The 17,753-nt window shown below is 35.8% G+C and overlaps 1 protein-coding gene across 7 annotated transcripts in view; it reads left to right on the forward strand.

Moving 5' to 3' along the window:
• The window catches only part of Ca-alpha1T (Ca[2+]-channel protein alpha[[1]] subunit T), a 673,619-nt gene that overhangs the window by 570,704 nt on the left and 85,162 nt on the right, over positions 1-17,753 (forward strand). For all 7 annotated transcript variants that reach the window (XM_074140614.1, XM_074140612.1, XM_074140616.1 and 4 more), the window contains 2 exons: positions 2,159-2,251; positions 15,364-15,542. In XM_074140614.1, the coding sequence (XP_073996715.1) occupies positions 2,159-2,251; positions 15,364-15,542 (272 nt within the window). The remainder of the gene's footprint in view (positions 1-2,158; positions 2,252-15,363; positions 15,543-17,753) is intronic.

Here is a 17,753-nt window from a genome sequence, read left to right on the forward strand (position 1 = left end):
AACTATTACAGGTGCATATTATTCATCGTTATTGGACCGTTTGAAAACCGAGCTGCAAGAAAAACGCCCACGATTGGCCCACAAAAAAGTCCTTTTCCATCACGACAACGCACCAGCTCACACCTCAGCAGTTGTGGTCGCAAAATTAATGGAAATAGGGTTCCAACTCGTTTCACATCCCCCCTATTCTCCAGACTTGGCTCCCTCGGACTACTATTTGTTCCCCAATATGAAGAAATGGCTGGCGGGAAAAAGATTTTATTCAAACGAGGAGGTGATTGCAGAAACGAATGGCTATTTTTCAGACTTGGACAAATCCTATTATTCGGAAGGGATCAACAAACTAGAGCAGCGTTGGACGAAGTGTATAAGCCTAAAAGGAGACTATGTTGAAATATAAAAAAGGTTTACCCCAAAAAATTAAGTAGTTTTTATTTTTGCACGGACTTTTCAAACGACCCTCGTACAGTAGACATTACAATATGACAGTATAACTGCATGCATCATAATACTCGTACTATAGCATATACATACCATTATACATCACAATATACATCATCTTAATACCCAATACCCACCCAATGCTACAAACATTCGTCTCGCCCTGCCCATCACTTGCTCTAGCTCTAATTACCCATGTTATTAATTAACTCTCTGAGCATACTCTCAGAAGACTTGAACCATTTTATGGCATGGTCATCAAAGAATGTTGCATAAAAGTTGATGGAGAAACTGGTAATCACAATGGCAGGCGACAAAGTTTTATCATCAGATAGCTACACTTTCTTTTCCAAACTTACTGCGACATTACCCCTAAAAACAAGCAGGACGGCCATCAGGTTGGTCGTAGATTTCTTCACAGACCAATATAGTTTGAGGAAAGACATGCTTAGTGGAAGAAGATGAAAACGGTGTTTGCACGTATTGAGACAGCGTAAAAGGTTTATATGGCTCAGGATTCGGCCCTCTTTGAAGAAGAAGAAGAATCCACATCTTCGCTCTTTGCCTCAGGAGCCTCTGACTAGACTGAATATAGTTAAACACGACAGGTCTGGTGACTAATTGGTGCCATTATGGGACCCTGTTGGTCGCAGTCTTGTGAGGGGCGTTGGCATTATGGCCGACCCTTACGTTGAATCTAATTTAATTTGATCATTTCTACATTCTAGTTTATTTCTCTAGTATTTACTAGTTTAACTTGTGTTATATTCTAGAATTTAGATTAGATTATCGGGGTGGGACCTATGCCCCATGGCACCGCAGTCACAAGAGACTTATTGTGTCTTCCCCTTTAGATCTAGTAGACGAAACCTCTCCTACTAAAGAGGTAGAGGACTTCCCCTACTAGTTCTTTTTGCGCTACTATCTCCTTTGGTCTCAAAGATCCAAAGGTTTTTTTATAGTGCAACGCAATCGAACAACTAGTGAGAGGCCATTTCCTCCTCATTCTGACACAATCTGTACAGCGGCTCCGAGCTAAAAACCCCTCCTTGTACAGATGACTATGCCCTATAAGCACCCTGAAGAAGTGGCTAATTCACTTCCCCCTATGGGTTATATTCAAGAAAGTTTTTGAATTATTTTATTTAGCTTACCATAATCTAACAAAACACCTGCCATATATATCATGAACTCTACAAATGTACAAGTTACATTTTATCATCTCTCTCCTATTTAAGATGTTCCTGAACCAGTCATTGTTTCTGTTATATGAGGTCTGTAAATTAAGTAATTAGACTGTGGGCAATAAAAACATTCCTATGGCTCCTCAGCCTCCTTATTCGCCTGACTTGAGTCCTTGTGACTTTTTTCACTTCCCGAAGTTGAAAAATCACCTCAAGGAAACTCATTTTGGGATAGTCGAAAACTTCAAGTGGCTGTAACCGACCAGCTGAAGGCTATTCCAGCATCGCGAGTTCGAGCACTGCTATAAGGAGTGGAAGAAACGTCTCCAGCGCTGTGTGGCTACAGAAGGAAGTTATTTTGAAGGTGACAATATAGAATTAAAATTCTTTTTTAATAAAAAAAAATTAAAAAATCAGTCTCATTACTTAATTTACAGACCTCGTACTATTATGGAAATGCAACTTTAACATTCACTACATATTAAAAATTAGATAACTGAATTTTTAAATGTTGTTTTCTCATTTTTGTTTAGGTTATAAGTCTGGAAGGTTGGAGTGACATTATGTATTATGTCCAGGATGCACACTCATTTTGGGATTGGATTTATTTTGTACTCCTTATTGTGGTGAGTGTAAAACTATTAATGTAAATTGAGGAAAAGAAATCTATAATTGTTACCATTCTTTTAAAGTGAAGAAGAAAACTTTTCGGTATTGTACAATATAATATACAGTGACTCCCATTAATATTGGGACACCTATTACAAAATGATTTAAAAGGAAAATGAAAACAACATACAAAAGTAGGGAAGGGATTAGCTATGAGGTTAGCATACTGGACTCCCACGCGGAGGTCCCGGGTTCGAATCCAGCTGCTGACCCTTAGATTTTCTCTTCCTAGGAGCTTCTTACAGCTCACTGTCCGGTGATGGACAGTGTTGTCTGTAACGAGAGTACACTGTCCGGAGGCCGGCAGTGCACTGAAAAAAGCTCCGGGCGCTAATGACCTCAGCTGTTGATGCGCCAAAAAAAAAAAAAAAAGTTTGGAATTTTTTTTTTTTTTAAATTACATTAGCAACATCTGTGGAAATTATATATAAGTATAAATCGATGAAATTCCAAACTGTTAGGTAGCACTTTTTGAAAAAGTGTAAAATAAGGCTCTCAAAAATATTGGGACACCAGAAGTGCTAGAGTTTAAATGTTCAATATTTAAAATCTCCTACTATTTAATAATTGGTTAGTAATAATTAAATAATTGCTTTTTGACTTACAATAGCCCTCAAACGATCAGGCATAGGTGAAACAAGTTTTTGGTTAATTCAGGTGGTGTTTTTTTCCCATTCTTCCAGGAAACATCGTTTTAATTCATTTTTGTTAGATATTACTCGTTTACTTAAAGCACTGGCTAAATATTGCCATAAATGTTCAATGGGATTAAGATCTGGTGACTGCGGAGAGGTTTGGAATACTTTTGGGCAATTGTATAACAGTCACTGACGTATCACCCAAGCCGTAGGTTTGGGGTCGTTCTCTTGGTAGAATTTAGAAGACCCTAAAATACCAAATGTTTGGGCACTTTTTTCAAATTATATTTTAATATATTACTATAATATATACACTATTTTTGTGCATCATTCCATCAATAAACACTAATTCTCCAAATCCTGATGCGGACATCCAGCCCCAAACTAGAACTGACCCACCTCCACCCGGAGGTGCAGCTTTAAAACCCTTTAAAGTTGGCTGTAAATTCTTCTTTTCGAGTTCAGCATTCGCTTTCCTCCAGACCATAACCCTTCCATCTGACTGGAAAACATTAAATTTTGATTCATCGCTAGAGTATATCATTCCAAAAGTCACTATTTACATTGGAATATTTTTCGGCAAATTTCACTCTCTTAACACGATTTATCTTACTGACAAAAGGATTCTTCCAGACTGCTCTACCATGATAGTCGAGTTTTCTTAGCACTCGCCGAACTGTTTCTGCTCCATTTTTGCTCTCTGAACATGTCAAAAATTTCACATTGAAGTTTTGGAGCACTAAGTCGGTGATCTTTTTTAATTCTTTTAATATATAACGCTGCTCTCTCTCAGAGAGCAGTTGAGGACGGCCTTTTTGTGGGGTTGAAACAATTCTTTTTTCTTTTTGGTAACGCTGAATGATGTTCCACGCAGTAGATGTTTTAGGTCCGATCAGTTTTTCTGTCCCTCTAACACTTTTTATTGTCTTTGTGCAAAGAAATTATAATATTTCTTTGTTCAATCGTTGTATTTGTATTTTTGCGCGACATGTTACACCTGGCTTGATTTATATAAACTAATTTAATTATTAATTTCATATTGAATATATGCTTAAGGTATATATTCACAAATTGTATAAATATTCGGGCAAAACCTTGGACAAACTATAAATTATAATAATGTCCCAATATTTATGAGAGGTAGCATTTGCTCTTATTATTATATATATTTTTTTTAATCTACCAAAACATTTTTATGTACTTATTTAAATAGTTTTTATTTAATTAATAGTAATTATAAAATGAAATGAATTTATAAAAATTTGAATAAATGGGTGCCACTTTTAATTTTCGTCAATTTTTAACTTCTGTATGTACTGTCCCAATATTAATGGGAGTCACTGTAGGTACATAATCTCTAAGCTAGCCGATCTTGAAATAATATTTAAGCTGCCTTCACTTATTTAAGATCCTAATACCAAATTTTACTTACTTCAGAAATTGTACTATTCCTCGAGGTGGAAAGAATATTGGTGTAAAGCTTGGAACTAGTTATATAGACTGTATATGTACATTCTACTCGATTCGCCATGTTTATATCCACTTAAATGTTTTGATTAATGGCGTTGTTTATATGAGACGCTGCAGATTCAATTCTCCTTCATCGTACCAAATTTACGGCAGCCTGTAATTTCTTCACGTGAACAGACGCTTCCTTGTATTACCCAGAGATGTACCATCCAGCTGGCTTTGTAACGGGAATTCACGACGATGTTAATACTCCTTTTGTGAGGATTTCTTGGTGGAAATTTGGCACTTTGTACAGCCAAAATCCTTTTGTTAATATGTTAAAAAGAATAGGTCCACTCATACATTACACCAACAATCAAGTAATGCAGGAAATTATGCGAAAATAGATGCAACCAACTTCAAACGTTCAGGCAATAAGGTAAAAACTGCCCCCACACAATGTGCTTCAAAATCAATCAGAAACAAAACTGAATGGCAGCTTTCCCTTCAAACCGGGAAAAAAGGGGCGTTTAGTTAGTAGGTATTAGTAATCTGATTTTCTCTTTGTTTTTCACTATTACAACTATAATTCAGCGACAGATTCACGTCATAAATAATGGTTTAAGTTTTTCGCAATTGTCAACATTACAGTTACAATTGACAAAAATTGTATAGATTGGTTGGCCTTGGTAACAGTAGAGTAGGGTTGCCAACTCTATAAAGTTCCAAAAAAGGACACCCTAAAAAAATTAGGTACATTCAGGGCCGTCTACAGGATTTTGCGGCCCGGGAATGTACGAGGGGGTACCCAAAAAAAACCGGAATTATTTTTTAAAAGCTATTTATTTACAAATTTTTTACAGAACAACCTTATCCCCTTCAAAATACTCTCCATTACAACTAATACATTTGTCCCACCGGTGCTTCCACTGTTCGAAACATTTTTTGTAGTCATCTTTAGAAATGGCTGACAGCTCCTTCTTCGTTTTTTTCTTGACCTCTTCAATGTTGTCAAATCGGTGACCTTTCATGCCCTTTTTCATGCGTGGAAATAAGAAAAAGTCGCACGGAGCCAGGTCAGGCGAGTAAGGTGCGTGGGGCAGCGGAACCATGCCATTTTTAGCCAAAAACTGTGTAACAGAGATGGCTGTGTGTGCAGGTGCATTGTCGTGGTGGAAGAACCAGTCTCCTGTTTGCCACAAATCGGGTCTTTTTTGGCGAACACTATTGCGCAATCTTTTTAAAACTTCCAAATACAAGGTTTGATTGACGGTCTGACCTGGGGGGGGACAAACTCTGAATGGACTACGCCTTTGGCATCAAAAAAGCAAATCAGCATTGTTTTGATGTTTGACTTGACTTGACGACATTTTTTTGGTCGGGGTGAAGATGACGTCTTCCATTGGCTCGACTGTTGCTTTGTTTCTGGGTCATAACCATAGCACCATGACTCATCACCAGTAATGACCTTTGACAGAAAGTCTGGATCAGTTTCAAGCTGTTGTTTCAAAGCACGACATGTTTCAACTCGATGTTCTTTTTGATTGTCAGTCAGAACTCGAGGAACAAACTTGGCAGCAACCCTTTTCATCCCCAAATCTTCCGTTAAAATTCGCTGAACCGAGCTCCAAGATAAACCACTACTCTCTGACAGTTGATCAATTGTCTGTCGACGGTCTGTGAACACCAGCTCTCGAATTTTTTCAACATTTTCGTCGATTCGGGCAGTTGATGGACGTCCAGAACGAGGTTTGTCATCAATCGACATGTCGCCATTTTTAAACCGAGTAAACCACTCGTATACTTGAGTTTTTCCCATAGCGTCATCTTTGTAAGCTGTTTTCAACATTAAAACACTTTCAGCAGCATTTTTGCCGAGTAGAAAACAAAATTTCAGAGCTGCACGTTGTTCACTTAAACTTGCCATCATAAAAAACGAAAAAAGAACAAAACAGCGCTGGTAAAAACAATCACTGCAGATGAACAGAACAAGCCAGGCAGACAACACAGGCAGGACTGAACTGGCAAGGAATTGCGCTATACACGTCTAGCGGCAGAAATGCGTACTACATAAGCTCCATGCGCGGCAACGCAATTCCGGTTATTTTTGGGTACCCCCTCGTATATCATTCGTTTTCCTTTGTTTTTAGGTGTACATGCAGAGACTCTGGCTCCGGGAAAAAGTCCCCTCTCCCTCGTCTATAATATGGCCTGGGTACATTTATATTATACATACTCATTCATGAAAAGTTCATCGTTACATCAATAACCTGTTGACATATTCAGTTCAGTTAGAACAGAAAAACAACAAGCCAAAAGAAGAAGTCTCAAAAGTCAGAACTTAAATAAAAAATACAATACAAAAATTAGATTTGTGTGTATAATATCTGAAAAAAGGACAAAAGGCGTCCTTTCCTAATTTAAGAAAGGACAAGGACAACCAGGTGTTAAAAAAGGACTGTCCTTTCCAAAAACGGGCAGTTGGCAACCCTACAGTAGAGTAACAATAATATTTGGCATTTAGATATCTAAAACATAGTTCAGATTATTATTATTTTAAATTTATTTTGTAATTTACAATCTGTATACATTGTATACAATAAGATTATTATTATATTTTTTAATTTTGAACCCAAAATATTTTCTTAGATATTTTTTTCTGTAGTAATTGATCAAGGGATAGAAGAGAGGTTCCAGCAGGTTTTAACATGGTTTGTTTTTTTTGGATCTCATTAAAATGTACCAGTATGAAAATTTATTGGAGTCCAGGAAAAAATAGCAGAAAATTATAAAATAGAGCAGGCAGCAAAAAATAGCATACTTTTAAAGGCGTAGAATACGTCCACACAAATATAACCTTACTTTCTCGGTGTATTTTTATTTTTAATAAGGTTTTCTAATAACGTTTATAACCTTAGCTAGTAATTATAATCCGTAACTATTTAAAAGGTTTCGTCATCGCCTCTACCACCCGTTTTGAACAATCCCCCTTTTACGTTCCTTACCGCCAGGTTCGCTAAAATCGTTTTCACATACTGAATTGAAAAAAAAAAATGTCTACATCAACATTGTTGAAATTGGATCTGGAATTGAAAAAAAGTAATATGGCCGCTGCAGCTTCTATCCCTTTTTCCTGAAATATTTCTCTTCATAAAGCTGGTTGGCCTTTTCAATCGATTGTTATTTTTCGTTTGTTCAGAGTGTCAAAATAAATCCGTACATTATTATTATTATTTAATAATAAACATGTTCTACGCTAGTAATAGTACTTTGATGAAAGATAGTTCTTAGATCTTTTTTTATTGAATAAAATGTTACATTAAAGGCTGGCTTTAATTTTTAAATTCATTCATCCGCCAAATAGAAGCATCATTTAGCTGGCCTTGGCAGTTGCATTGCACTTCTTTATGCTGATATGATAACCATAGAAACGTTTCTTCGAACGCAACATTTATGTAACCAAATTACAAACAACCAACTTGGGAAGTCTGAGAAGAAGGTTTTTCTAACCTAATCCAATTGCCAGCCGTATGATCATCTAATTCCAAACATCTTAGAATGCTGCAGCCGTTCTTAAGAATGTTCTTGTTCATGACAAGCATTTTCTAGCGTAGAGCACACTTTAAAGATAGTCTGAATCAATTTCTGGATTTGTAGAAGAGACTTATTGGCTAACCTACCATTATCAGCTTGTAGAAACATTCTTCTTGGTTGGTTAGGGCTTGGAAAAGTCGTTTAACCTTGTTCGTTAATAATTTTTCAGCGTTTCCCTTCGTTACAATGAGAATCTTTAACTTCATTTTCAAAATAATATTTATTTTTTTACCTGCGGATAAAAGTTTTTGTGGATTCAAATAGTTGTTTCACAATTCTTTTGCAAATAATCTCATCTACCCTTTCATTGCTAAACTTCTTTTGTTTCTCTGCTTCCTGAATTAATGATATAGATGTTCAAGTCATGATGGAGGGGTTTGTGATGAGCTAAAAATCGCCGTCTACGATTCCGCTAGAAGGCAAACCTCTAATCGCCGTCCCAAACGCAAGTTATATAGCTCTTATTTCACACTTACGTTGACTCTGAAAGATTACCATTGCTGAAAATGCACCAAACTCTACATTCCTATTGGAAAAAGAGGCATAACCTCTGTCGTCGATATTTTTAAGAGATGATGCTTTGGGTTTTGCTGCCAGAGAGTTAATCTACTGGTAAAACCCTCGGTTCTTTTCAATATTCACTTCGGTATTTACGTAACTTTTTCTTCTTTTTTTTATGATTTAAGGCGCGTCAACATCTAAGGTTATTAGCCCCCGGAGCTTTTTTCAGTGCACTGCGGCCTCCGGACAGTGTTCTCTCGTTACAGACAACACTGTCCATCACCGGACAGTGAGCTGTAAGAAGCTCTTAGGAAGAGAAAATCTAAGGGTCAGCAGCTGGATTCGAACCCGGGACCTCCGCGTGGGAGTCCATTTCGCTAACCTCATAGCTAATCCCTACCCTATTTACATAACTACAAATTAGGTTGATTATGATGCCAGTAGCAACTACCGATCTTCTAATTCTCTCTTACAGAACTATAGCTCGATTTTTCTTTTGTTGGAGTCTGCGATTCAAAAGTGCGAAAGAATATTCACAAACTCCAGAAGTATTCCTATTGTTTTGGTGTTCCCCCAGGGCCGGATTTTTCTGTAGGCTAACTAGACTTCAGCCTAGGGCCTCAAGATCAAGAGAGGCCTACATTCAGATTGTTAGCAAAATTAAAATTACACTATTCTAAAAACAGTACTAATAACAATATGTTTCATATAACACAGTAGTGATGTATTTTATTATCTCTCATATAATTTACAAATTTAAAAATGGGAGGTGTAAGGGCCTCATAAGTGGAATAGCCTAGGGCCTCTTTTCATCTAAATCCGGCCCTGTGTTCCCCATACGGTTAGTTTTAATTTTATGCGCAAGTAAACAAAAAAATTAAATTCCTTCAAAATAACGATGTTTATTATAAATCAAATTGACGGTAAATACAAAATGGCCGTGTGAAAAGCGAGTACCAAGTATTCAGTAATCCAGTGCAGGTAAACTGCTACTGTCACAACAGACTACCTGCGTATCTCTAGAATTATATTCAGGTGACTTGAATCTAATTTGGATGTCATTTTCATGACTTCAACTCTGTCGCTTTTGCGTAGGTGTTTTTATTTGTATATAATAATACTTTTTTAAATTACAATGTTGAGACATATCATTTCATTTTTTTTTTTTTTGTACTAAGTATAAAACTTTAAATCAATTTTTGTTGTTAACAGTTTCCATCACCCGTTATGTTCTGAAATTGTCTCCATGGTGACAATCACTTCTATGTTACATATTGATTAAATTTATTCCACAATAAGCTTTGCAAAATCTTGGGCTTTTGCCACTGTAGCCCAAAAAGGGATTAGGGACTTGCGGTGGAAATCTCTCCGCTGAATCCAATCCCTTAATTCAATTTACTGTGAAAATCTGATGGGTAAATTCACACGACTTTGCATGAAGAGAATTGTATTAAAACGTTCAGATGGTTTACCAGAAATGCAAGTTCAAGTAGTAAGTGAATTTGATCGTATAACTGCTCGGACATATTGGTTGCGACACCATCAAAGTAGGGGGTTTATTTTTTAGGATTTAATTCTATAAACCTCAAGAATCCTCTAAAACAATTTGCTTGGAAAAACAAGTTTTAGTCAAAAATGATTTTATATGCAGTTTGGTCAGAGTTTAGAGGAATATTGTTTAGAAATTTTGGAAAACTTACCAGATATTGCTAAACGTATTCTGTAAATTTATATCCATTAATATTATGGAGTTGAAATCATTAATTTAACTAAATCTTTACTTTATTGAGGCTTGTGGAGCCTCCAAAATCTATTTAATTGAGTGGAAAAAAATTGTACAAAAAGTAAAATTGAAAAACTGCATCAGAAAGATCGAATTTCCGCCTCCGAATCGGCCAAAACCGATATAATAGTTCTAAGAATGGAATTACTAGCTTTAAACACACAATGTGCTATGAACGTTAAACGTTTAAAACGTATAAAAACATAGCGTGTTGCTGTAGTGGTTGTGAAGCATGGAAAAAAAATGTTAATACAAAAAGTATTCGCTTCTGCCTCCGTTAACGATGCCTGATTGATAGACGTTAAGCCCAAAATGAATCTAATAGGCGATTACTTAACTTCATTTACTCTTTATTTTATTTATTACCAAAGTTGCTTAAAATAAATGTTGACTAAGTAGGGTGAAGGGACCAGTAATTGACTGGGCACCAGTAATTGACATACCAGATATAAACTGGTATTATAAGGGATATGTGCCGTTTTTAGTGGTGATTCTTTCAATTTCGTTATTGAGAAGCCTTTAGGCAGCAGTTCCAGAAAAATATTAATTATTGGAAGGTTCCTTGGTATCAGTGGAAGGTTATTTGTGTTAAAAGTTCAAAATCAAGGAAAAAACAAGCCGTTGCTAAGGAGGATTGATAAGAAAATAATTTTTCTTTTTTCTTATTTTTCGTTTATTTGTTCATATATTCGTGTGGTTATCAATGTTCTGTTATAATTAGTATTACTTGTAGATTTCATTTATGTAGTTTTTTTTTTAATTATAAGAAGCATTGAGGATTAAAATGGGGCTGTCAATCACTGGTCCTTGAAACAGCAATCTGCCCAGTAATTGACATGTATGTCAATTACTAGTCCTACAGCTTTTTTGTTTGAGACCAGTGATTGACTTCCTGGGAAAATGATAAGATAGGTTGATAAATTTTATTATAATTAAAAATTCAATACATTGTAAAATAAAATCATTGATAAAAATCGGCAACATAAAATAAATAGTAAAACTTCCAACAAAATATGTTTAAATTAATGAATTAGCAAATGTACGCCTTATTTCAAGAGGGCATGCAGAATGATTATTCTGTACAGAACAACAATGTATGAACAACAAACTGGAATAGTCGAGATCGCCGAACAGTTTCACGAGGCCAACGTGACTGATAAAAACGACGCCCACTTATCGGAGTTTGAAAATCTCTCATTCTCCCTCAGTTTTGGGTCCTTGCCACATGCCAAAGAAGAAAGGGAGGAAATGGCTGAACCATAGAATTCCATCAAATAAAACGGCCAGGGGAAAAATGAAGCTCCCTCAAGAGAAGTATCAGGTGCGAAATTAAACATAAGTGGAGAAGTTGGTGACTTAGTGATGTTACACATTACTTACTTTTTAATCTAGTTTTTTTTTCATTGATGTTTCATTTATTTATTACTGTTGTAAGTGCGAATGCTTACAACCTGAGGCGGGACGCGATGAACGTGCACAGTGTATATATACATGAGCCCAAGAGGTAACTCAGTAATAATAAACAATCAAATACTGTTTAGATGCAGAAAATAAGAATGAATTACATTCAGATAGTTTGGTTTCGAAGCAAATGACACTGGCAGCACAGATCGTGGAAAATATTAGCGAAGCGCTCCAAAAGAAGGGAAGCGTAGGAGAAATTTGGTTCACTAGAAAGCACCAACAACTCGAACCCAAGGACGCGTAGATGCCATCAGTAGCAACGTTATAGGCGGAATGGATAAAACAAGGATGTGTGTCTAATCGGAAGTAGAGAGTTTGGTAAAGTGAGAACCAAAAAAAAAAATTCCCAAAAAGAGGTTTAAGTAACAAAATATTTAGCGGAAACTTGAAAGGATAAGAGAGCGGAAGAGTTGAGAGAAAGAGATAAAAGCGAGCCGACAGACATTGTGTACGATCTAACAAGCATTTTAGCTAATATCTCCTTGGTACTATTGAAAGTAAGGGCTGTTATTCAAATTACCTGTCTTGGCTTGGGGACTTAATTAAAACTGTCCGGTAGGACAGTTGTGTAAGGGTTGGTCGTCAAAAACTGCATAAAAAAGGGCAAAGTTGAAAAAATATTAGATTATTTAGGTTTGCCTATTTAAAAACTGATTGTAATTAATTATGAATAAGACCGATTTTTGTTATAAATCCAATTGAAAAAGTGATTTAGGTGATTTAAGTGATTTATTTAGATTTAAAAGTGATTTTGAATGCATACCTTATGTCGTTTCATGAATATATTTGTATGTCAATTACTGGTCCCACCCCATGTCAAACACTGGTTCCACCGAAAATTCGGTATGTCAATTACTGGGTCATTGACATACTTCCAAAAAAAATCATTTTTGGTTGACATAAAGATCGAATTTACTGCTTTTAAAATATTAATAAAATAAAATACATCCTACTGGAGCGGTACAATTTTACAACCTACACCTGGAGCCAAAAGAATGGAAGTTATTCTACCTTAAACTCGAATTTTTTCTTAAGCAGTCAATTACTGGTCCCTTCACCCTAAGTCTTTTGAATTGGGTTGGTCCAAGAAAGTGAGCTAAAGTACCACTGGCCGTCTATGAACGAGAAGGAAAGAAATAGGCTAGGTGGAGTCCAGATTTCATTGATTCTTTTCTACTGATTTTAACTCAGACTTCGAAACAAAGTATGTTTTTAATATTTAGAAACTAGACCATTATAATATATTAAAATGCCTGTTCAAAAACTAAAAATTTGTATTTACTAAACACAGATTCGAACTTTAGAATGATGACGGAAATTTATTTCAAGTAATCGTACAAAAATTAACTTTTGAATAAAGATTAGACTGATATAATCTGATATAAATAGGTTACCTCAATTAATTGTACTATTTTTCTGCTACAGTTATCTATCGTTTAATCTAAGTCTAAGGTATGTGGACTATATTTTCATTAATATAGAGATACTTTTTTACGACTTATTTTTCTGGAAAAAGAAAAATCTGGTTCCAAGCCGCTGTTATGTCTTTTTTCTTCTTAATAAATCATTTTAATAAACGATCATTCCTAAAACCACTGCTTTACAGTGCAGGCAAGAAAGTAAGGAACTACATTTTTTATTATACCAGCAGCTATACCATCCATCTAAAGTTGCCTAATCACAGGGACAAGGCCTAAAACTATGAACAGGTGTCAGACAATTATTGTTCTGCTGAATTTAAAAGTAACTTAGTAACCTGTTTGCGGGTCTAACATTCTCTACTAGGGTTAAGTCTATTGCAAGAAATCTTAAATTATTCATTTAAATTATTAAATGTGGAAAGAAATTTATAGTAACAGATTTTTTCCCCCATATACGAGGGGGTACCCAAAAATAACCGGAATTGCGTTGCCGCGCATGGAGCTTATGTAGTACGCATTTCTGCCGCTAGACGTGTATAGCGCAATTCCTTGCCAGTTCAGTCCTGCCTGTGTTGTCTGCCTGGCTTGTTCTGTTCATCTGCAGTGATTGTTTTTACCAGCGCTGTTTTGTTCTTTTTTCGTTTTTTATGATGGCAAGTTTAAGTGAACAACGTGCAGCTCTGAAATTTTGTTTTCTACTCGGCAAAAATGCTGCTGAAAGTGTTTTAATGTTGAAAACAGCTTACAAAGATGACGCTATGGGAAAAACTCAAGTATACGAGTGGTTTACTCGGTTTAAAAATGGCGACATGTCGATTGATGACAAACCTCGTTCTGGACGTCCATCAACTGCCCGAATCGACGAAAATGTTGAAAAAATTCGAGAGCTGGTGTTCACAGACCGTCGACAGACAATTGATCAACTGTCAGAGAGTAGTGGGTTATCTTGGAGCTCGGTTCAGCGAATTTTAACGGAAGATTTGGGGATGAAAAGGGTTGCTGCCAAGTTTGTTCCTCGAGTTCTGACTGACAATCAAAAAGAACATCGAGTTGAAACATGTCGTGCTTTGAAACAACAGCTTGAAACTGATCCAGACTTTCTGTCAAAGGTCATTACTGGTGATGAGTCATGGTGCTATGGTTATGACCCAGAAACAAAGCAACAGTCGAGCCAATGGAAGACGTCATCTTCACCCCGACCAAAAAAATGTCGTCAAGTCAAGTCAAACATCAAAACAATGCTGATTTGCTTTTTTGGTGCCAAAGGCGTAGTCCATTCAGAGTTTGTCCCCCCAGGTCAGATCGTCAATCAAACCTTGTATTTGGAAGTTTTGAAAAGATTGCGCAATAGTGTTCGCCAAAAAAGACCCGATTTGTGGCAAACAGGAGACTGGTTCTTCCACCACGACAATGCACCTGCACACACAGCCATCTCTGTTACACCGTTTTTGGCTAAAAATGGCATGGTTCCGCTGCCCCACGCACCTTACTCGCCTGACCTGGCTCCGTGCGACTTTTTCTTATTTCCACGCATGAAAAAGGGCATGAAAGGTCACCGATTTGACAACATTGAAGAGGTCAAGAAAAAAACGAAGAAGGAGCTGTCAGCCATTTCTAAAGATGACTACAAAAAATGTTTCGAACAGTGGAAGCACCGGTGGGGCAAATGTATTAGTTGTAATGGAGAGTATTTTGAAGGGGATAAGGTTGTTCTGTAAAAAATTTGTAAATAAATAGCTTTTAAAAAATAATTCCGGTTTTTTTTGGGTACCCCCTCGTAGTATTTAAGTTTTGTGGATAGATACATCACTGATAAGAAGGTAAAAGAAAGGTTATCCTCAGATGTTCTCCTGAAGTTTTTACAGTATTTACTCGCAGAAACGAACGTTTTCTACTTTTTACTTATCTCAATTAAAAATCGTCAGTGGACAGCAAACTGTATGAAATACAAGGTCTTATCTTGGGGCTTAAATAGTTGCAAGTCCTTCAAAATTAAGGATCTTTGCGTAATCTCCTTTTCTTTAATTTTCCTAAGTAGTACTTTACTTTCTTTTTTTTTTTTGCCTGACAAAGTTTGTTCTTAAACTTCTCGCTGGCTCTTAAAACTCCTCTTTGAAATACAAATTTTTCACGAAACTAAATCAATAATTCTTCATGATTTAACTTTAAATTAAGATTTTAACTTTTTGTTCCACTTTATTTTTTGGTCTATGTTTCAGATCGGCTCATTCTTCATGATCAACCTGTGCCTAGTAGTTATAGCAACACAATTTTCCGAAACGAAAAAACGAGAAATGGAAAGAATGCGTTTGGAAAGGGCAAGATTCCAATCAACAAGCACTCTGGCCTCATCCACTAATAATTCTGAACCAACTTCTTGCTATACAGAAATTGTCAAGTAAGTGGCTAATATTTTCATTTTACGACGTCAAATTTTCTTCCTGGAAGTGATAAATGATTATGAAGTAGTTTAATTCATGTTTGTTCAGCATTGCTTATCATAAGTGTTAAGAAAATCTGTGAACTGTAAGTGCTACTTTACACGATTGATTTTTGAGTGTTTTGGAAAATAGGTTTATCAATTTTATTAATTTCTAATGTTGGAATGATAATTGTTGAATCATCTATATTACCCATATTTTTTTCAAAAAGACATGGATTTTGGATTCTGTAAAATGTTTGAAATGATATCAAACATATGTGTTGTAGCTGTCTACAACGTCGCACTCGGTACCACAGTTTCAGGTGTGAGGTTAATTAAAGCTGGTGTTCCCCAAGGCTCAGTCCTGGGGCCTACACTTTTCAACATTTTTATTAATGACGTCACCAAGCTGAAACTCAAATCCAGTTGCTCCCTGTTTGCTGATGATACTGCCTTCTTTATTTCTTCCTTCAGAGTTGACACAATAGCCAAACAATTATCGATAGCCCTTGAAAAATGTTTCAAATACTTTGCAAAATGTAAAATAAGGCCAAACCATGCCAAGACACAAATTATTTTGTTTACACGCCGCAGACCGGTTGTGAATAGATTTGTCCAAATTAACGGTAACTCCCTTCCGTAGAGTAAGAAAGTTAAATACCTCGGGTTGGTGTTAGACTCCAAATTAACTTTCACCAAACACATAAACTCAGTGTGCGATAAAGCGGTAGGAATTATGTGCAGTCTCTTTCCTCTTTTGAACCGCAACTCTAACTTAGATTTTCTTAATAAAAATCTTATCTACTATCTCTATATCCGCTCCGTACTGCTATATGCAGCCCCTGTGTGGTCCAATACTTGTTGCACCAATTACGGGAAGTTACAAAGAGTCCAAAACAATTGCTTAATGCTAGTTGGGTCATATCCCCGATGGACACCCATAGACTAGATGCATGTAGCACTTGATGTTGCCAGCGTGTCCACATTTATCTACAACGCTACGGAAAACTTTGTAACTTCCTGTACACATAGTCCCTACCCGCATATAAAAAGTATTATGGACTATAACTTAAGTTCTCTTAATTATAGAAAATACAAGCACAAAAGGCTAAAGCATATCTTGCTTTAATTAATCTTATGTAGTAAGTTTTTTTTTAAATTTTTTGCCTTAGCATTAAGTTCGACTTGTATCCAATGTAAATGTTGATATGTTGTGGAGAGGATATAGGCATGCAGCCTGAAACCTCCTTTTAAATATATTTGTATAAAAAAATTTAAATTGGAAATAAACGTTTTCAAATTATAATTCAAACGATAAAAAAAATACCCAAATCAGGAAGAACCCTACATTTTATTCATATTTCAGCCATTTAGAAACTTCTAAGAAGTTGCTGAATTTATTTTATTCAAATTTTTGGATAATTTTCTTCCCCGTTCTCCTAAATAACCTGTCTCACTTTGTTGGTTCTTTTTAAATACTGTAACATTAAACTTTGGATAATGTTTTAATGAAGCTTAACAGTACATAATAATAATAATAATGATAATAATATTTAATTTCATAAAGGGTACAAATCCTTATTGAAATAGAATTCGTTAGTAGCAAATACTAATCAACATACAGTGACTCCCATTAATATTGGGACACCTATTACAAAATGATTTAAAAGGAAAATGAAAACAACATACAAAAGTTTGGAATTTTTTTTTTTTTAATTACATTAGCAACATCTGTAGAAATTATATATAAGTATAAATCGATGAAATTCCAAACTGTTAGGTAGCACTTTTTGAAAAAGTGTAAAATAAGGCTCTCAAAAAATATTGGGACACCAGAAGTGCTAGAGTTTAAATGTTCAATATTTAAAATCTCCTACTATTTAATAATTGGTTGGTAATAATTTAATAATTGCTTTTTGACTTACAATAGCCCTCAAACGATCAGGCATAGGTGAAACAAGTTTTTGGTTAATTCAGGTGGTGTTTTTTTCCCATTCTTCAAGGAAACATCGTTTTAATTCATTTTTGTTAGATATTACTCGTTTGCTTAAAGTACTGGATAAATATTGCCATAATTGTTCAATGAGATTAGGATCTGGTGACTGCGGAAAGGTTTGGAAAACTTTTCGGCAATTATATAACAGTCACTGGCGTATCACCCAAGCCGTAGGTTTGGGGTCGTTGTCT

Source organism: Rhodnius prolixus, unplaced genomic scaffold, assembly GCF_049639745.1.
Source record: "Rhodnius prolixus isolate KJV_2025 unplaced genomic scaffold, Rpr scaffold_6, whole genome shotgun sequence".
Lineage (NCBI taxonomy): Eukaryota > Metazoa > Arthropoda > Insecta > Hemiptera > Reduviidae > Rhodnius > Rhodnius prolixus.